Genomic DNA, 21,482 nt, shown 5'->3' on the forward strand with positions numbered 1-21,482 from the left:
TTGAAGCTACTTGCAGTATTTTATAAAGCCTCATATGTTTCTCCACAGTCTGCATTCAGTACAAATAATAATTACCTCAAAGCATATGCTGCAAAGTAATTTATTTTCATAGAGACACTGAACATTCTGGCAGTCACAAACCAAACAACAGGGCGTATCACTGCACTAGTGAACATAAAATCTACACTACACTCCCCATTGTCATTTCATTTAAAAAATAATAGTAATAAAACAAGAATGTACTACTCGGCTAGTAAGTACATACTAAGCCTTTTGCTCGCCGCCTTAAAAACAAAGTTTTATTACACAAAAACTACTACATACTATAATTAAGAAACTCAAGAGCACAGGTGAGAAACATCACCTGACAGCTTTCAAACTAGAATTTTTAGCTGTTGCACAGGACTTCAGTAATTAACTGAAGGTAATTCAGTTCAAAGTTACTGTTTTTTTCAGTAAAAACCTGCTTTGCCATTGCTCCTTCATTTGAACTCATTAGTTAAGAACAAGTCAAAAGCAAGAGAGAAAACTCTTCTCTTGGAAAGAAGTTTACAGTTTTACTGGGCGACAAAAGTACTGTGCATATGCAGGAATGTCTTCTTCATTAAGCTCCCAAAACTGACTTTCTGCCCTGCCTCTCTATAACAACACCAGCAATATTTGTAAATTTGGTCTTTCAGTAGGACTCATGAACTGTTTCAAATTAAATTCCATATACATACTAAAAGCATACTGCAAAACAGAACTAATATTAAAACTACCAAAACAAACATGCCCGACTGTATTATTTGTAAACATACACCCAGGAGATGAAATATAACCCTAACAAACATGAAAAATATTAGAAATTTTGTGACACATTATTTTATAAGCTCTGACCATTTCAAATCTTAATTCGTAGAGCTTTAGTTTACAAACTGAGACTTCATGGGCATTTAGATTCTGGTATTATCTCCCAGAAATATATATTTCGCTGCAGAAAACCTTGAAATTGCAATGACTGAAGTGGCAGAAACTAAAGCTTATCTGACTGTCAGCTGAACCACAAGGTCTCTTGAGCAAATGGATCCCAACACCTCAGAAAAAAAAAAACCCACCACACAATATGCCAATTCAGTATAATAATTTCAATTTCTTCTGAACTACCACATTAATGTTTAATTAAAATGCATTTAGATAGTTCACTTGGTATATGTTGTATGTATATATGCAATATTTATATGCTTTATTTATATATGTAATATAAAATTGGGAATTCATTTTTATTCACAGTAAAAGTTACAGAAGTCTCCTTTCTGCCTTTGTTGGTAACTATCAGCAGTCACTATCTGCGAATATAATCTTGTACTAACAGAAATACTTTACTGCATTGATACCATGAGATACTCTTAGGAAACGTAAACATTCTAGACAACTACTTGGCCCTACATTACACACAAGAACACAGGAACACAGGAAGTTTAGTTGATTTAGAGTTATGATGGAGACATGAACTATTTCATAAACCACCTGGTGTTTTCCACCAAGATAAAAATATCTGATTGGTTGAAATTATAGGCATCATTTTAAGCATGAAAGATGCTTTATATTAGGAGATGAAATCACTGTACCAATAAACACAGTAATTATTACCCATTTGGTAATTCCATATAAACAACTCGTGATGGGGAAGTTAAATCATTTTATTCTTTTCTTCTGTACCTTCTCAAAAAAAAAAAAAAAAAATAAAATTGGGTGCAATGGCCTTAATTTTAAAAGCTAGAAAAAGAATCTTACCCAATACAAGATCTGGTCCTAACATAAGACCTGACCAAAAGTCACCAAGAGGATTATCCCATATTATGAGTTCTATAAAGTCCACTCCACCTTTGTTATGTCTCACATCTCCAATTTTTAAATACCAGTGCTGAAATAGTCCCAATTTGCTGCTGTGAGCACAACACCAGCTACAAAACAAGACTTTATTTCCATTTGAGACAAGATCTCATCTTTAAGATTCTTAACAGAAGAGTTCATGTATCACTTATCACAGTCATCTTTCTGTGTTCTCAGTGCCTTGCAATTTTTTTAATCACCAAAAGACACAGTAATAAAGCCTCAGTTTCATCTCTTGAGACCCACCTTTAAACCCTATTTATCAAGCTAAATATGCTTATGTCACTTAAATCCACATGTATTTCTTTCATTCACATATCTTTTATATCCCTTTATTATTTGTCATCAGATTATTAAATTAATGAGATGCTGTATCATCCCTTGCCAATATATCTGAGCATTGCTTTAAAACAAAGAATTGTAGTTCCTTCTCAGGGGGAAAAATGAATGAAAACTATAAAAGAAAGCTTCTATCATCAAAAAAATCCTTGGTAATATTACATATTTTCACAAGACAAATATCAATTAAACGTATATAGGATCTGCAAGTTTGTATAAACACAGAAATTGACAATGCAAAACTGTCCTTGCAACAGTTTAACCACAGTAAGAAGTAAAAACTCTACTTACTGAAACAGCTATCATTGTGCTGTCAGGACGCCATTCTGCTTGCTTATAAGATCCAAACTGAGAAGCTGCTTTTGAAAGTTCCTTATAGCTTACAATTAATACACTGGGCTGGAAGAAAAAAACATGAATAATTACATCTCATACCTAGAAGGAATGGAATGGGGCTTTTAAAGGGAGTTCATGCAGAACACTGTCATTCCCAATCTCACTCTTTCAAACCCAGGACATTTAAGTAAAATACATCACCTCACAGGAAGAAGTCATTTCAGAATACAGAAGCAATTTCAAGTTACACAAAGGGTGATTGATGCTTAAGATGAACAGAAGCATCTCAAACAGACTCCTATGATGACAAGGACTGTCAAATTAATTAGGATGAAATATTCTATAAAGTATTTGGTACATTCCATTTGCTTAGTTTATGCTAAATGGGTGGGCCATTGTATCAAAGAGAATGACAATCAGGAAATCTGTTTTATATCTCTTCAAGAACAGTTTGTCAGAAACTGCAGAAAATCCACCCCTACAGTTTGCTGGAAGGATTATTCATATGAACTGTTTGTACTTTCTTGCTCTGAAATCAATAACAGTTTTCAGCTTAGACAGGTATTCCCCCTTCTGTTACCCTCCACTATCAGGAGGTGGAAGTTAAATTAAGCAAGGAATACTTTTCTTTTTGTATAAGAAGTTACCACTCATCTTCACACTATAAGCTGTCCCTAACTTTACCAATGCCAGTTTTAATTCAGAGTTTTAGCTGCAAACTGTACCACATAGAACACACTGAAAGGGAACCAAAAGAGTAAACAGTAATCACTTGTTTTCCTGAAATTAACCATGAAATCCCTAGGCAAAGCTTGCCATCCACTGCTAGGACTGCTAGGTGATGGAACTTTACTATTGTTCTTGGTTTACTTGCCCCAACAGCAGAAGCAGTACAACAAATCTAAAAATATTAATTCTACCCAGAAATCATGCGGGTGTCCGCTACTCCAGAATTTGGTGGGTGTCTAGAAAATTCATATTTTGAATCATTTGCATCAGTTTCCTTTAAGAAACAGTGGAGTTACAAACAAATACTTTAAAACTATGAATATTAATTTAAAATAGAATGAAACAAAGCAATGAAATGTCACCATGTATATAAATAAGGAGCTGAATTAATGTCACACGGGCAACCTTAGCCTTGGTAAATGCACAGTATGACTTTTCATACTCCTAAGAGCATTATTACTTAAATTTCACACCCACACAGAACTGAATTATCAAAAATAAAGTTAAATATTTATACTGTAAAGTATAACAAGAACACTAATCCTTACCCTAAGAATTATTTACACCAGCTTTTTCAATTCATGAAGCTTCTTTTGCAGATATGTTCACATCAAAATATCTGACATTAAATAGATAACTAATTATTCTTAACAGATTCTTATTGGTGGTTCTCATGAAATACACAGCCTTTTACTGACTGGCTTAGAACCACCAGAACTGTCTCAGATATACTGAGAAAAAGTAGACTGTTGTAATCTGCAATATTAGTGCAGATTTGGAGATCAACCTTAAAGCACTTCTGTGCTTGATGCATTTTAGCAACTGGCAAAATAATGCTTTAGAAACTCAGTAACGCACAATTTTCTTTCTATATTGCTACTTTTATAGAACATAATGACTGCTTTTATACTGTAAAGTTCTTGTGACATTTATTCACAAGAAAGTTGCTATTACACCTTAGAACCTGGAAAAACATTCTGCATACACAACAGCTATAAAATTTATAAAAACTTCTTTCTAGGCTTTGGGCCTTACAGATGAGGACTAAAGGAGTTAACATTAGGAGTGCAAACAATCATTTTTATCTTTTTGCAGTTTAAGTAGCTTCTTTTCTCGTTAGAAAGCAGACCCACTTGTAATTCAATAGGTGACAAAGGCTACCTAGCTAAAGGTTAAACTATAAATTATTTCACTGATACAGTTTATGTCCACATCCTCCACAGCTCAAAAGCATTTATTCATATGTGAGGAAAACCCTAATATACAAACTTCATCCCCCTGTTTAAAAGCTTCCCACAGATACATGCACTTTTCAGATTAACCAAGACAGAAGGACACCTCAAAATCCTGCTCTGCTCATGCAAGAGAAAAAGAAATGGTAACTTTACATATGAAGTAATTTATTTTACCTAAAGTGACTGAAGATGTATAAAGGAACACAAGTATTTCTGTAAACAGAAGTATATCAGCCTAACTACTTCACCCAAGCACAGCAAGCCACTAAACACACATTTTAACAAAAAAAAAAAAAAAAAAAAAAAAAAGAAAAAGAAAAAAGCAGGCTTAGTTGGTGTGATACTTGGGTTAGTTTTACATATTTACATATTTATATAGTCTGTATAGCAACAGTAGGTGCTTAGATTCTATTAATCAGAATTTTTCCTAAATCTTTACATTTGATACTGTTAGAAAAACCAACTAACTTTCCATATCAGCTTCATGAAAACTCCACGGTTTTCCCCTCTTCACATTTCTGCATGCAGCTACTAAAGGATAAAGAAACCTAGTTAAGCTCAACTAATGAATTACACCCACTGCCTCAAATAAGGCAGTATATTACGCCTCCTCCTTTAAAATTATTAAAATCCACCTGCCGAAGTATTAATGGTAGAGCCACAACTTTAGGAGAAACTGGATTCCATAAACATAGCAAATGACCTAACAAATAAAGACTTGATTAAAAAGAATTAAATAATTTGTCTACAGGAAGAAGTAAACACCTTCAGTTGTTAAGGAAGAAAGAATAGAAAACTAAGGAATAAAGAACTAAGTAAGTCTTAATTCAAATTGCAATTTAACACTAGGAAAAGCTTCCCAAAATAGACAGGAAGCATATCTGGCATTTTAAAATCTGTTGCAGAGAAAATCTAGCATTTTGATGTAGTACATTTTGTCTCTCAGGAGGAATGTAAGGTCAGGCAAAACAGAAGCTCCCACTCACAAACAGAACTGTGGTGGTGGATGCTCACGGGATGACAAAAACGGTGAAAAGAAAAATAGAAAATATAACTTCAGAAATAATATAGTATTATCATTACTAAAGAGCAAACAAACTCTCCAGTGCTATAGTTAATACTACTGAAAAGAAATAGAACTTTTTCTCACAGTTAAATGCACTTTATCTCCTTCCATCAGTCAGACACCTTGGCTATCTCTTCACAAGATCATGTTCCACAGTTCTTGCTCCGAAATTTTTATGCTTCACAACAACGTCTCTCTAGCATTAAACATGTCTCTCTCTTACTGACATGTGATTATCACAACATTCAAAAGAGATAGCTGAAAGCAAACGTGTCTTGGAAGACAAGAGAGGAACTGCAGTACCTGTAAAACAGCATGTAGCAAGACAGCTTCATCAGCAGAGACACCTGAACTCAAACTACCTAAAAACACATATCTGTTTCATTATCAGTTGTTTTCGTACCTGAAGAATCCCTCTGGACTTTTCACTATAAAAGATGAGCTCTGCACCAACATAAGGACAAAATACCTATGCAAACAATTAAAAAAACCCAACACAAAACACACAGGACAGCAGTCAAACCCTGCAGAGAGACCCTGACAAATTAGAAGACTGGACAATCACCAACCATACGAAGTTCAACAATTGAAGGTGCTGGATTCTGCACCTGGAATGGGACAATCCTGGATGTGTGTATAGACTCGGGAATGGGAGGCTGGAGAGCAGCTCTGCAGAAAGGGACCTGGGGGTCCTGAGGGTTTTGGTCAATGGCAAGTTGAATCTGAGTCAGCAGTGCCCTGGCAGCCAGGAGGGCCAACCCTGTCCTAGGGGGCATCAGGCAAAGCATCGCCAGCTGGTCGAGGAAGGGGATTGTCCCGCTCTGCTCTGCACTGGGGTGGCCTCACCTTGAATATTGTGTGCAGCTTTGGGCACTGCAATAGAAGAAAGACATTGAGCTACTAGAGATCATCCAAAGGAGGACAATGAAGATGGTGAAGGGCCTGGAGGGGAAGCTGTATGAGGAGCGGCTGAGGTCACTCGGTTTGTTCAGCCTGGAGAAGAGGAGACTGAGGGGAGACCTCATGGCAGTCTGCAACTTCCTCATGAGGAGGAGCAGAGGGGCAGGCACTGATCTCTTCTCTGTGGTGACAAGTCACAGGACCCAAGGAAACAGCCTGAAGTTGTGTCAGGGGAGGTTTAGGCTGGCTGTTAGAAAAAGGTTCTTCCCCCAGAGGGTGTTTGGGCACTGGAGCAGGCTCATCAGGGAAGTGGTCACAGCACCAAGCCTTGCAAACTTCAAGTGTTTGTATGATACTCTCAGGCATGTGGTGTGACTCTTGGGGTGTCCTGCCCTGGATCAAGGATTGGACTTGATGACCCTCATGGGTCCCTTCCCCCTCAGCATATTCTCTGATTCTGTGATTCTATTAGCAGCATAACTAGTCTCAGAACACTGAACCATATAGTTTTTACAAAAAAAACCCAAAACCTATCAAGGTATACAAACCCTGCAGAAAGTTCACTTAGTGAGTTTAGATGTGGGATATTACCAATTCACTTACCTAAACACAATCATTCTACCACATTTGATGTAAATGCAAATCAAGTATTCACTTAAACCCTAAACTAAGACGTGAATGTTGCTCTGAAGAGGCCCTCATTAAAGAGGGCAAGAAGCCTTGAACAGACTTGAACAGCATCCATCCTATGAGCAAGTGTCTGTCCTAACTGAGATGGTTAAAGGGAATTACAGAAAATTATAAGTTAACCCAAATGCAGAGAGGTACAATCATTGTTCCTTTCACAGAATATAAACTAATAAAAAAAAGAGTTTTCCTTAATTGAGATTCTCTGGTTTGAGTGCTGCAGGTTAATGACAAACTGTGCATGTAGTGGATTTTACAAGTTAAGTAGGTCAGCAAATACAAAGGAAAACTACTGGACTAAGTTTCAAAAGTAAACACCTAACAGCACATATGGAACATGGTCTTATGTACAAGTTTGGGTTTCTTAATGTGAGATCAAAACAAGAACTTGCATGGCTGTGGATAACTGTTAAGACTCCAATATTCTCATCCCCTAACAATATATTACTCTAGACATCAAAAATCCATCTCATTTAGATCCAAGAGGCAGTTTCTTTCAAAAACACAAATGCCCTGTTTAGTTTTATAAGACAAATGTTTCAATGTTTCATTAAGCTGTAGACACAAGACAAAAATCAAAAAGCTGTTTGGAGGAGCTTATGATTTAAGTGACAAAAACAAAGCTAGGAGAAAACAGAGCAAAAGTCAGCTGACACCGACCACTTTTTTCATCATTACATGGTCTGTGCTCCACTTTAAATGCTGAAGCTTTGCAGGATTATAAATAAACCAGAAAGGTTAGATGGAGAAAAAAGAAAAGTATGGATGTATGCATAAGGAACTATAGAACTATGTAAGCATAAGGAACTAACAGAAAAACTATTAAGGACCAGAAGGGAAAAAAAAAAGACCAAAAAAAGCCATTTTGTCAGTAACAGAGAGACAAGCCGAAACTTAACTCCTTTAATTGAATTTTTAAACCATTTGGAAAGCTTAGAATCAACACAGTACCCATGTAACAAACACAGCAGACACAGCTCCCAATACTGTGCTTCACAGCTATTGTGAAATAGGTAAGAATCAAAGTGCATCAGAATTTTCAATAACTACCTCTTCCATGTGAAAGTCTTCAGTTAAACTACTGCTCAAAAATGCTGCCAAAAAGCAAGGACATATTCTATACATCTTTGCTGCTCTTTTATGTGCAACTAACTGCACAGTCAAAACTCGTAACTGAGAATGCTTTTTCCTTCATGCAAGTAATTCTGACACATCTTTCAGGGGTCATATAATACAAGGTTTATGTTAATACAAGAGACACTGAAAACCTGGTAGTCCTACTGAATAACCACATGACAATTTACATTTCATATGATAAATCTATCAGTGCAACAAGTATTTCTAATTTTCTTCATTCTGTAATCGCAAATGTATCTTTATAATAAAAGCAACAACAACCATTACTGTTACTGACATACAAAAAGAAATGGCCTTCTCAGGCCAACATCTGAAGGGTATCAATAAGAGATTAGCATCTCATGGGTTAAACTACTAAGGAAAAAACAGCAGAAGAGGCAAGACATCTTACCTTGCACTGATACTATGTCATATTGTTCACAATACACAACCAACACGACACTTACATCATTATCAAGATATCTGTTGTGCCATTCTGCAGTCAAATTCCAGATAAAAATCCTACAAAGGTTGCATCCAAATCTATCTAAGAAAAAGCCATACACAATAATTCTGTAAATTATTCTGTTTACAGTTCTGGGATTAAAACATAATCTTGACAGCACAGTGAAAACATTTCTTTTAATAGCCACCCGTAATACAAAAAAAGACTACAAAAACAACTGCAAATGTATTTATTCATATGTCTTATGAACTATATGCACTGGTGTCACAAGTAACTACTTTTACAGCATGGCAAAATTCCAGGTAACAGAGATCACTTCCACAACAGAAGCACGGCTGCCTGTTTTCTCCTACTTATTTAACTAACATACATGCTTGGATTTAAAGCATGTAACGAGTTCAACTCTAATACAGCAACAGCTAGAGACTGAAAAGCACATAACAGTGCCCTACGAGAGCTGTTTGAATATTGATCTATCCAGCATTCAGAATGAATATCAATCATTTGACAATCCAGGATTCTGACGTGCATGCTTTCCCATACACCTATTTTAGTTCATTAGGGTGATCTGACTCAATATCAGATCATCATAAAAAAAAAACGAATACAATTTTAAAAAACAAGGGTAAGCATAAATCATAAGCTGAGAAGCATAGGTAATCAAGAAAACCTCCTCCAAATAAGTAGTTGGGGCAAGCTACTCTTGGCTTCAAAGAGCTTACAAAACTGGTTTTGACTGGCAGAGTCATGGCAGATAATCCAACAACCTACAGGAGTTTCATTAAATATTCAAGGCTAGTACTTATTCCTCTCATTGTCACAAGTTTGTTAAGATTAAAGAAAGGAAATGCTGGACTATATTTATACATACAACTACGCCAGTGGACTATTCTTGTTGCACACAATTCACTTTTCAAGGGTTAGGCAGAAAACTCCACTCATCTATAACACCTTCTTCCTTAGCTGCAGACATTTTCCCTTAATATCCTAGAGCCCTATGGGTGAATATCTAGAATTCAAGAGATAACCAAACCAATTTAAAGTTAAAGCCACAACTGTTAAGGGAGTGACACTTTCAACGGGCCATCTACTACGCTCCTTTGATCCATTCATGAGCTAAAAAAAAGCAGGCTTCTATTTGTTCATTAAGCTTAACAGGCCTGTAAAAAGACACCACTAGTCCACCATAAAATCCAATAAAACAGACATGCGAGCAGGAAAGATTGTGACAGTTAGGACTGCACAGCTGCCTTGTGAAACCTCATCTTTAGTTGCCAAGTCAATCTATTACACATCAATTACCTCGTTTTAGCATTTCAGAAAGTTTCTTTCGTTAATTGATATTTCTCATTTCAAGCATCCAAGTACCTAACATTACCGGAATGAAAACGTTTGACAAGCTTTCCAATGTTGTCAATGAAAATAGTTTCATTGGCTCTTAGTGTCAAGAAATTTTCTGAGGTACCTAGGCCTAAAACTTCAGATTTAAGAAAAATAGTTGAAACAGAGGACTCCAAAGAGCGGTGCATTTAACATAGTCCATTGGGGAGCAAAAAAGGATTTTTAGCACCAATAATATCTAAAATAAAGTAAAAATTTTAAAATGTGCATATTTTGGCTTTAACTCAGTCTTTTTTTTTTTCCTTTTTCCTCCCTTTTAAAACCCATAACAGGTGTCCAGGAGAGGTGGTTGATGCCCTGTGTCTACCAGTCCTTAATAACATGAGTTAACTTTCGGTCAGCCCAGAATTAGTCGGGCAGTTGGACTAGGTAATCACTGTAGGTCCCTTCCAACTGAAAATAAAGTAGAATAGACCAGACTATGTTGTGTACATTTGCTAATGTGCATACTGGTACAGCAGCACATGCATTTAATTCATAAATAAATGTAAACATACTAGGGGGGCTGTGCTCAATTATCTTTCCCCTATACTGGTGCATGACTGAAAACATTCACCACTGGTCACTGATCTTCTCTATACACAATCCAATCTCTCCCAACAAGTAAAATAGGACTTTTTGGTTCAAAAACACTAACAGAACTCCATCTGGTTTTTAGCAACACTACTTACCCCAGTTTCTAATCTTAATACCTAGACTGATTTCAAAACAGAAAATAATCCATTCTTTGGGATAAACTTTCCTTCGTTCCACCAGTTCTTAGTTCATAGTAGATGAAATGGAGCTTTAAACAGTACTATGTCACTTTAAAAAATATACATACTGAATGTAAGCTCACACACCTGAAAGCATTTCAAAGGGCCCCGTTTTTGAAAAACTCAAAACAGAACTTTCCCAGTCTCACCACCTCATTTTACATGAAACCTCTCATATACAGCTGAGATAGTAACAAGTCTTAACAAGAACATTAGCCTGAAGGCTTTTCTACTTCAAGAAATTGAGTTAGTTCAACCTGACTAGAACTTATCCTTGTTTCAAAGAAGATACTTTTGACAAATGAAAGCATTTTCTAGAATGCAGTAATTTTATTTTATATAAGTTCAACATTCAAAAATAAAAAAAAAACCTACAAAAAAATTCAACCCAAATCAAACAAACAAACCCCACAGGCACACTCAAAACCCAAGCTATATACAGAAAAACAATGGAAGAAATTCTTTTTAAAAATGCCCTTGACCAAAATCTTTATTCTTACAGGTTTTTGCTAACAGCCAGTTGTCCACAGAGGCGGTGAGACACTTTTTTAGTTTAAGATCAGTCGGTGGTCAAGCCTGGCAAAGTCAGTACCTTCCTCAAAAGCACCCATTACAAACTGAATCAAAATCTATTTTAAAAATGTAAATGGCCTCTGAGTTTACTCAACTCTTCTGCAGCAAGTGAATTCTTCTAGTCCTCTGTCTGTAGCCAATTATACAATGTTTAACATTTCAAAACAAGTCTAAGCATGTGAGTTAATGAACCTCGTCCTTGGGAACAGACCATAAAGTAAACTACATTCTAGACAACAGCGCACATCTTGAGAAGCATTCCACATGCCCGTTGGGTTTTTTACATATTTTCCCAGAAAAGAAGAACAATTGTGCTCTGCTGACAAACTACAGCTACAGGTTCAAGAACTGGCAAAAGCTGGAAGAGTGTACAGTTTATATACAAGTGTGCCACAAACCTAAGGAAACACAGGCCACATGGTGATGTTCCCACAGCATAGTTACCAGGCTGATTATGTCCTAGCTGGATACCCGTCTAGGTTCCAAAAACAGCATTAGCACCCCAGCAAGGAACTAAGGAACAGTCATATGGAGCACAATAAAACATAATGTGATGAAATCTCAGCATAACTTAAAACGAGATTTTTAAGGCTATGACTGTTATTTGACATCTTCCAGTATCAGCTTTCCAAAGCTGGATTGTTGGTTTTCCCTGGTAATCTGAGATGAACTCTATATTACCTGGAGCTGGAGATATTTATAGACAGATTTAGGGTCTAATCTAAGCAGTATTTAAAAGGATTCAGCATCAAAATTTAAAGTCAGTTTCACAGTTGTTTCATTGACTGCATCAAATCAAACTGACACGCAAGATTCACACTAATACAATGAGAACTAAGAGTAAGGCACGTAATGTCAATTATTCACACAGTCTCAAACTGGATGTTGCTGCAGCAGCAACCTCCATGCAAAAGCCATGACAAGTTTTCTGTTATAAAGTTTTCCATAAAAGTTTGTGAACTTCTGTGTTATAACAGTCTGAGTAGTTAGTTTGTTCTGTGCTTTATAGAAACTATTCCATATCTCCTACATTCATATGTTTTTTATATAAAACACAGAACCTGAAAAGGCAGAAGACATGAAGCATATTGGCAAAAACAAAAAAATTTGCTACAAACACTCCTTACGTTAAGCATAAGCTCTATTTAGTGTTAAAATAAAAAAAAAAGTTGGTTGGAAGTCTCAGTTTTCAGGCATAACAGGTGTTAACTGCAAGTAGATTGATGTTGCATATTTTCTTAACGCTACATTGCTGTCAGTAAACATCGTGGCTTAATCGCTCTGATTCACAAATAATGAAGTATCCTATAAACTTAATTTCAAATTTTCCAACTGTTTCTGGAAGAACAAGAAAAAAATTAACAGCTGGGGGTGCAGGGTCCGAGAGCTGACAAGCCGATGGATACTCACTCTGCAGTACCAGATGCTCAGCTGAGATGGGGATAAAACTGCGAAGAAAGCTCTCTGGGGATCCGTCTGGATGTGAAGCGGTCGCTCCAGAGTCTCCAGAGGACACAGCAGCCTCTTGGGCCAGCCGCTGAGGAAATACATGACTGTGGATCTCCCTGTGCCCGAGGCGCGGGCGCTCAGCCTGCTCTATCCTAGGCGGGGGGCAGCGGGGACATCAGCCGAGGGAGAGGCGCAGGCTCGGCGGCCGATCGCGCATAATCACGGGCACAGGACGGGACGGCCGGAGACGCGGGCCGAGGCCTGCCCGGCGTTGGGGCCGCCGGTGCCGGGGCGGGGGTGAGTGCGGGTTGGCGCGAGGGCCGGGCGGGCCTGCGGGAGGCGGCGCGGGGGGGCCGGGTCAGTCGGTCACTGCTCCGAGCGGGCGCCGCGGCGCTGCGGCGGCGGCAGCGGCGGCTCCGCCCTCCCACGGGTGCCTCGCCCGCCCGCGCTCCGGGTCGGTGTCGTCGCCGAGAGCCCCGCCGCCATGTCCTACCGCTCCCCCTCCTCCTCCTCCTCCTCTTCCTCTTGCCGCTCCTCCCCCCCGTTCCCCTGTTCCAGGCCCCGGGCGGTGGCGCGGGGCGGGCGGGGCCGGGGCGGGGCCGCGCCGCGCGGAAGTGACGCCAGAGGCGTGCGCGTCACTGCTCCGGGCGGAAAAGGCGCGCCCGGCGTCGGGGGCGCGGGGAGTGCGTGCGCAGGAGGGGCAGGGGGAACGGGGAAGTGGGCTGAAGCGGGAGAGAAGGGAGAGGGGGCAGACGGAAAAGGAGTGGGGAGCGGGGAGAGAGGGAAAAGGAGCGGAAGGAAGAGGTGCGAGGCGAAAGGGGAGTCGGTGTAGAGGGAAGGGATCCGGGGGAGACGGAAGCGGAGGGGAGAGGGAGGCGGAGCGGGGGGTGACAGGACAAGGGGAATAGATTCCAGGAGAGAACAGGTTCAGAGTAGCTATAGAGGAGGAAGTTCTCTGCTGTGAGGGTGGTGAGGCACAGGCTGCCCAGAGAAGCTGTGGATCTGCATCCCTGGAAGTGTTCAAGACCAGGCTGGATGGGGCTCTGACCAGCCTAGTCTGGTGGAAGGTGTCTCTGCTCATGGCAGGGGGGTTGAAACGAGATGATCTGTAAGGTCCTTTCCAACCCATGCCATTCCGTGACTCTACGATGAATTCTGTGTGGGGTGAGCTGTGTCGGGGGCAGGCTGAGCACAGGGCGCGGTTGCTCATGCAGTGTGTGTACCTGCCGTTAGGCGTCTGCCAGGGGCAGGCACAGGCGTTTCTCCCAAGTGATGACTTGGATCAGTGTTCCGCACTGGGTTATTTTTATCCAAGGCCTGTTACTTAATCTTGTTTCCATGATTGCCCACATGCTTTTATTTGCACGTTACGGAGAGAGTAGGAGCATGTGGTGTGAAGGATGACAAGTAGAAATAGAAACTAAAGCTACAGCTTTAGAGGTAGTGAATGAAGCTAGTTGGTATCTCTCTTGGCAAATAAAAAGAAATGGAAGAGAACTAAAGGTAAGATCTCTACGGTGTTGCAAGGGCAGTGCTTGTGTTACAAAGAAATAGCTATTGCTAGAAATAAGCAGAAAAGTTTTGTGAACAAGTCCCCCGGCACTGCCTGTTAGAGGAGTTCCTCCAGACTGAGCTATCTATAGAGAGGTCTCACTGCATGCAAATTATCCAGTGCCCTTCAAAGAACACGGCCTGTCCCCACTCCTAAGGCCTGCTTTGTCCTAACAGCTTTCTGGTAATATATTGTTCTTACCATATGAATACTGTGTCCCAGCTGAAATATTTTTATCTGAACACAAAAAGAGAATCTGTATCTATTAGAATCCATATCCATATCTGTTGGAATCCAGACAAAACCATAATAGACCTTGGAAAAAAATATAGTAAAGGAACTAAACACCAAGATATTTCATACCTTATGCTTTTAACTGGGCAACTTGAAAATGTCCTACCATCAAATTCCCCGCTCTCAGATATGTGCCAACTAATGCTTCTTCTACAAACATCCTCCTTGCTATAGTCTTTTCCCTGAATACTTTTTGACAACTAGCTAGCCTGCTAAATTAGGAAATGGAAATTATATTAGAAGGGTGGCATCATTTCATTTTATTGATTCCCCCTCTATTCCTCAGATTATTAAACAAATGGCACAAAATACATCTCGAAGAATATTTACAACTTCAGAATCATCGTTCTTTTGGATTAATTGCATTTTGCCAAGTTCATCTTACTTCATGAAAGTACAGAAAAATTTGTCAAAGAAAATCCATGAAAGAATTAGTAAGGGACCTGCATGCCTTTCATACTTTGTAGCTTCCTTAGTTAATGCTGCTGCATCCTAATATGTTCATTCAAGTCGTGTTGTTGGTGCATGCAGATCAATGCCAAGTTGTGTGCTGGGAGCAGCATTAATGAGGGAAACAAGTACTGCTCTTAATAGCGACTGGATTGTAGAATTTTGTTGTAAAAGTGGAGACTGGAGCCCTTGTAAGTTTTGGATTGCTGATATTGTTCTTTTCTCCATGGAAAGGCATGAGGCACATATTTGAAATTAAAAATAATGATGGTAGCAGCATGTCATTAAAAGTATGACTATTGAAACCCACACATCAATAATACGAATGCAATCTAAACTGTGTGATATTTTTGATACATTTTTTGTAGGCTAAATCAAAAATACATGCCTAGAATGGTAATGTGGTAATAATAAACTTTTTCTAATAATAGGCTGTTTGTACTTGACTACAAAAGCATATTTCTCAGTGTTGTGGTATGGGAATGTAACTCATAATACCTTGAGACACAAAAGTTGTGTAGAAATAAAATGCGTACAGTGGACCAAGCTCAGAGAATTTCTTGAACAGATCTGGCAGTGGCTACCAAGGCACAATTACAGGATATAGCAGCAAGACTATGATAACAAAGCGCAAGAGAATTGTGAAAGCCCTTTATGCACAAAGGTCCACTTGTCAGTTGTCATCAAGTTCACCTAGTGGAAGATAAGACCTGCTTGCAGCTGCCTATTCAGTGACAGTCACGTTGTTTTGGAAACTGCGCTCTTGAGATAGCTGTGTCCTGGAAAGGAAGAGCTTATGCAGAGCTGTGGGAACGTCCAGGGACATTGAAATATCATAAACCTAAATACATAAGTCCTGATGTTACCAGGCTAGTGAAAGGAAGGAGGAGACACTGCTGGTGGCAAAAGTAGATTGAGAATGAAAATGTTGGATGAGAGTAGCTATTCTGTGTAGTTGCCAGTGTTAAGAGTCCTGGTGTTGATGTGCAGCTATCGCCATAAGCTGTCATTTAGATTCTGCAGCTACTTCTCACGTTATGTTATATCTGCAGCTGTTCCATGAGCAATGACGGAGGGTCAGTCCTTGCATGTTAAATTTAAAAAAAAGCAATGACCTCTCCCCCCACTATTGTCACTACCAGCAACATAGCTCAAAGTAAAAAAAAAAAAAAAAAAAAAAAAAACAAACAAAAAACTGACAGAAAGACTGTTAGTGAGGCATGGCCATGGTCAGTGTCATGAAGTTTTTGCCATGCTGCTTACAGACGCAGGCATGGTGTCATATAAACCCAGAAAGGGTGCGGCAGTTCATAAGCACATCTGTTTTGTGCATTAAAATGTCTTTATTAAGTTATCTTCATTTCTTAAAACTGGTCATGGAACAAATGTGTCCTTTACCTTGCAGATTTTTGCTGATGAAGTGTGAAGATTGCATTAGTCTGTTATTTAAACTGCACATTTTATCATTTTAGTCATCCTTTGACCCACCAAAGTGGACTTTTACACTGAGAACGATTCCATATAAACAGGACAAGGTAGGCAAATACTCAACTCATTTTCCCACAGACGACCTACAGAGGTTATCTCAGAGGGTGAATTATAATGTTTGTTAGCATCCTTAAAGATGAAATGTAAACCAGTATCGAAATAATATTAGAAATTTTAAAAAAAGAACCCAATAAAAGGGAAATGATTCCTTATAACACAATAGGAAAATCTTATGTTTTTTAAAGATAAAAATAAAAAAAAAAAAACAAAACAATGGGTTAAATGCCAAGACTAGTCAGCTGCAATTAATAAAGAGAAAAGTCACTCTGATTTTTTCAAACATTTTCTGAATTCATCCAAGTGAGATGGAAGGAGTAGAAGGAGTACTCCTATGAAAGAGACTGTTTAGGAAGAAGGGGAAGAACAGTTTATTCTATTGGTACTGCAAAATCGAACTCAGCAATTTGTGCTTAGATACAGTAGATGACCTGAAGTACTGGGACAAAAACAATAATTCTGGAATAAAGTACAGTACAGTTCTTAATCCTAATGTTTATATTTCTGTTGATTTTTGAAAATTATTTTGTATACCCAGCTACATTTAAATACAGTAAAAAGCTAAAGATAAATTCCACCTGATTTTTCTGGGAACCATTCACTCACAAGGGGTCACAAATTTATTTGGCAACATTATTTACCATTTGATAACTTATAAGGCAATGCAATTAATAATTACTGATTTCAGATAATTCTCTAATAACATGTAAATACTCACCATCCATTTTATAGTCTATTGTCCATTTCACACAAGTCACGCAGTACTCTTTTAGTTTCTCACAGAACCATATCTATAACTAACCAGCAGTATAATTCAGTACTGTTAGAACCCAGTTTCCTACGTTTTTCAGTAGTGTTTTGCAATAATGTTTCTGGTTTTTTTTTTTCAATGAATGAACCAAACAACTGACACCTTTTATTCTAAATTTTTGAAAGGTATCTACTATTCAAAAGTGGCTTTTCCCAGGTGTTCAAGAACCCAAACCTGAAATTTGCAAGTAAATTTACTAGTGAATTTTAGAGTGAAAGTATGTGTGGATACAGATACTACAATAAAGTTGCAGTTGTGGTTTAGGTAGATTAGAAATCAAATAAATTTGGGCCCAAAATACTTTGTTTTGTTTGTTTATCTCTGAGAAAATAGAAAGGGAAATCACAGCAGAGCTCTTTCCGTGCATTAACAGCCATACATAATATATAAAGCCAAATTAAAAGGGAAAAAATATTTCACAATTCTGAAAGCAACCTGTAACATTTAGTGGATTAATCGTTGTCAGTGTCAATAAAGATATGTTCCAAAGCCATGATCTATCAGATTTAACATAGTTAGCACAACATTTGCAGGAGATCTGAGTTCTTGGGATTATACAGCCCGGAGGACTTCAGTTTGGTTTTCATAGCTGCTATGAGTTCGGTAGGGTGGTTTTTTAAAACATCCTCTACATCAGTGAAAATATCCTTAGAAATTCAGTCTGTTTTTTCAGACTTTATTATTTGGGCTTCACTGACTGGTGAATATGCTTGTAGTTTCATGAATACCTTACCACTGAAGTATTTGTTTTGTGCACACAATTACTTTACCAAAAGCCATTGTGGTTTCTGAATATGTCTGGAGAACTGCATTCCTTGACGGTCTTTGATATCTGATACTAGGAACTGAAACATCCCGAATCACCGATCATTTTTAATGTCTTGGCTTTGGGAAACAAGTTTATTCTTGTGGCTTTCCAAGCAGAAAAAAAGCATTGTAGAAGGAGCTAACTGACTCTGGTATGCATTTTCTAACATAATTTTCAGTATAAACCAGTGCTGGAAAAACATTCTTTATTTACAGTGAACAAACTGACCAAACAACCGTGTGAGCTGCCTTATGTGGAAGAAAATTAATGAAGCGTTTTTGGGGTGATGACTGCACATTTTTACCAGGTAACACAACCTATGTAAAGTACAGGGTACATGGTACAATTAGAGTATATTAGATGGATATGGGAGTTGCGGACAAAAGACTTGAAGAGATAGGAGCTCTTGTGTATGGAAGCATTGGTAGGTGGGGTCACCTGGACTTATCATATGTTATGCACTTAAAGTATTTGTTTTATTAGGTGTTTCTGGAATTTTGTGAACATCTGCTTTACTATATAATCTGAAACTAACAAAAGCACACTTGAATTATATTGCTATACATACTATAACTGTACATGTTATCCTTAACACTTGTGTTATATAGTGTCAACTCCTCCGTTGAATCGGAATGTTTTCAGTCTGAAGATGAACAGTAAAGGACAACATAGATGTCGGAGACAGGAGTCTGGTCTGGTAGGCTGTTGAACATCATCTGCAGCATGGGACTACAGTCTATATCCAAGAAGCAGGGTCCTTTCTTACAGGTGGCAAGATGCAAAACACATTTTCAAGTATCTTCTTGAGCAGATATAGGGAACAAAGTAAAATCAAAGAAGAAAACACTGGAATTTTCTTATATAATATTAGTGGATATTAACCTTATGTTGTCTTCTGTGTCTCTTCGTTATAGGCACTTGTTTGGACTGAGATGCATATTAAATAACCTCTGACAGTGTGTTAAGATAGTGATAGTGTTTAGCAGTGCCCTCTGCAGGCTTTTATTTGGTAAGCAGAGAAAGCTGTAGCAACTCTGCTTGTTTTGATTATGTGTTTATACTGGTTGACCTGGTTCTTTTTATGTATTTTGCTAGCAGAGTACCATCTGAACTTTGGAATTTTGTTCCCAAGCTGCTTGGAAAAAAACACAGAGTGCTGTAAGTGATCCACTAAGTGCTACAGAAATTACCCGCTTGTTTCAAGAGCCTAGTTTCTTATCAGTTTGTGTGTTACAACCATACAGCGTCCTGGGCAACAGGAATTCAAGTTCCCATCTCTCTTCCCCCTAGGAACTTATTTCTGTCTGTACTGACCTGGCTGTGTCTGAAAGAAATGGGTGATCAATTCAGCTTTCACTCCTTTGTGATCAGTGACTACACTGAAAAAAAAATCAGCTTTTTTTTAAGGGCCTTGTGTCACAATCAACCAAGCTGTTACTGAGTCAGAGCCATCCAAACATCCCTAAAATACAGTTGAAAGTACAGTTGAAACTGTCACTGTCAGAAGAGGCATCATATTTTGAGCTGTTTCCTGTTGAAGTCCAGTGTTAAAGAAATTGTTTTCAAATTCTGCCTTTTTTACCTATTTGTTAATGATCTGTATGTTGCGGCTTAAAAATACCTTCTAGTTGCAGGACAGAACTTGGAAATAATTTCTGTCTTGGTAAATTACATGAAAATCAATTGCTCATCCCAAATCATCATTGATTAAATGGTAACTATTTCAGTACAAGAATACATCACAATAAAGTAGAGCCTTTTCATTACTGTATTTATGAGTAAATTGCTGTCATTCGTGTCTATGCCCTGCACACCAAAGAAAATATGTTTTCCAGTTATGAGGCTCAGAAATATGAGGACAGGTATATGCCAAGAGTTCTGTCTTCTAATCTGAGACCATAAAGTGACATCTTTGTGGTCTCTTGGGATGTCATCAAAGTCTTTGTTGTTAAAATCTTACTAAAATCTTACTGTTATGTGTGTAAATTATTTAAAGAGACAGATTTGAACTTTTTTTGTCAAGCAGAAGCTTGTACTTACTGAGCTGAAGGGGCAAAAGATGCAATGTCAGGACTAGCTGCTAATATACATACAAAAAAAAAAGTATGAATACTGTCAGTTATATTCTTAGATGGACCTCACAAATATTGAATAACAGAAAAATAAACCCATTCAAGAAAAATGCATTTGAAAAATTATAGAAAGTTGGTTTACTTTATCCACATTTAGAAAAATATCTGGGTATTCTGTGGCTTGTTCAGAGGTTTGATGTTTGTAAATTAACACTGTGGAGCTATAGAGCTTGTTCTTTAGGAGATTTAAATTAGATAGCATCAAAACAGCAAAATAAAAGGGGAAATGCTGTATGAACTTCTGCTTTTAGGCTACACTGCAACAGTCACAGTTTTTCAGCCACTGAACCATTGCAACTTTTCAGCAGTTCCTTGACAGAGTTAAATAGACATTTTCCTAAATGTAATCAAAGCTCTTGTGTTCCATTAATAAGAAAAATAAAAGTATTTCAGCTTTTGTAGATTACAGCCACAAAACTACTGAGTGGGAAGAAAACAGGTTGGAATGCTGACAGAACAAAATACATTTCTGTACACCAAGGCTTACTTGTTTTGGTAAGCATGCTATGTGTCATTGGATGTCAGTTTTTCAGCTTGGATACTGTTTTATGACTTGGCTTAATACTTATAATAAATAAATAAGGACATGCTGTGGCAGAAATGTTTCCATTACTCATCTTTTTGGAACGATATGATGAAACATAGCACCAAACATTGTTAAACAATCCTGGGAAACAGGTCTCAGAGTGACTGTCTTACAGTCTCATTAAGAATAATTACTAGATTTTATTAAGAATACTACAATTCCATATTAAGAGTTATTTTTCTGTTTTACTTATGTAGGTCAGTGAAAATTGCTGGCCAGTGCTGAATATACTGAAATAATCTCTGTGATGGGAAATGCACATACATTATAGAGGACAGATGCAGGAAGATATTTAGTCAGAAGGCTCTGGTTTAGCAAGCACATGCTTAATTGCCTCAGTGACCCACATCAGTTTCAGTTATACTTTTAGTTTCCAT

The 21,482-nt window shown here is 38.1% G+C and overlaps 1 protein-coding gene and 1 long non-coding RNA gene across 9 annotated transcripts in view; one reads left to right on the forward strand and one right to left on the reverse strand.

The window, feature by feature from the left end:
* RIC1 (RIC1 homolog, RAB6A GEF complex partner 1) overlaps positions 1–13,391 on the reverse strand; it is a 48,460-nt gene extending 35,069 nt beyond the window's left edge. For all 5 annotated transcript variants that reach the window (XM_027709781.2, XM_027709782.2, XM_027709783.2 and 2 more), the window contains exons 1-2: positions 12,889–13,391; positions 2,506–2,613 (exon numbers count right to left, since the gene is read on the reverse strand). In XM_027709781.2, the coding sequence (XP_027565582.1) occupies positions 2,506–2,613; positions 12,889–13,029 (249 nt within the window). In that variant the 5' untranslated portion in view covers positions 13,030–13,391. The remainder of the gene's footprint in view (positions 1–2,505; positions 2,614–12,888) is intronic.
* A 589-nt stretch (positions 13,392–13,980) lies between these two features.
* Positions 13,981–21,168, forward strand: LOC113981995. 4 transcript variants are annotated; one of them, XR_005564767.1, is made up of 5 exons: positions 13,981–14,430; positions 16,629–16,758; positions 18,603–18,694; positions 18,996–19,084; positions 19,302–21,168. It is a non-coding gene; the product is annotated as an uncharacterized LOC113981995 (long non-coding RNA). The 4 variants fall into 4 exon arrangements; XR_005564766.1 differs by having other exon boundaries at positions 18,996–19,396; positions 19,483–21,166; XR_005564764.1 differs by having other exon boundaries at positions 18,996–21,166.
* The last annotated feature ends 314 nt before the right edge of the window (positions 21,169–21,482 follow it).

The sequence above is a fragment of the Pipra filicauda genome, unplaced genomic scaffold, assembly GCF_003945595.2.
Source record: "Pipra filicauda isolate LSUMZ 115617 unplaced genomic scaffold, ASM394559v2 scaffold35_size7292922_pilon, whole genome shotgun sequence".
NCBI classification, from domain to species: Eukaryota; Metazoa; Chordata; class Aves; order Passeriformes; family Pipridae; genus Pipra; species Pipra filicauda.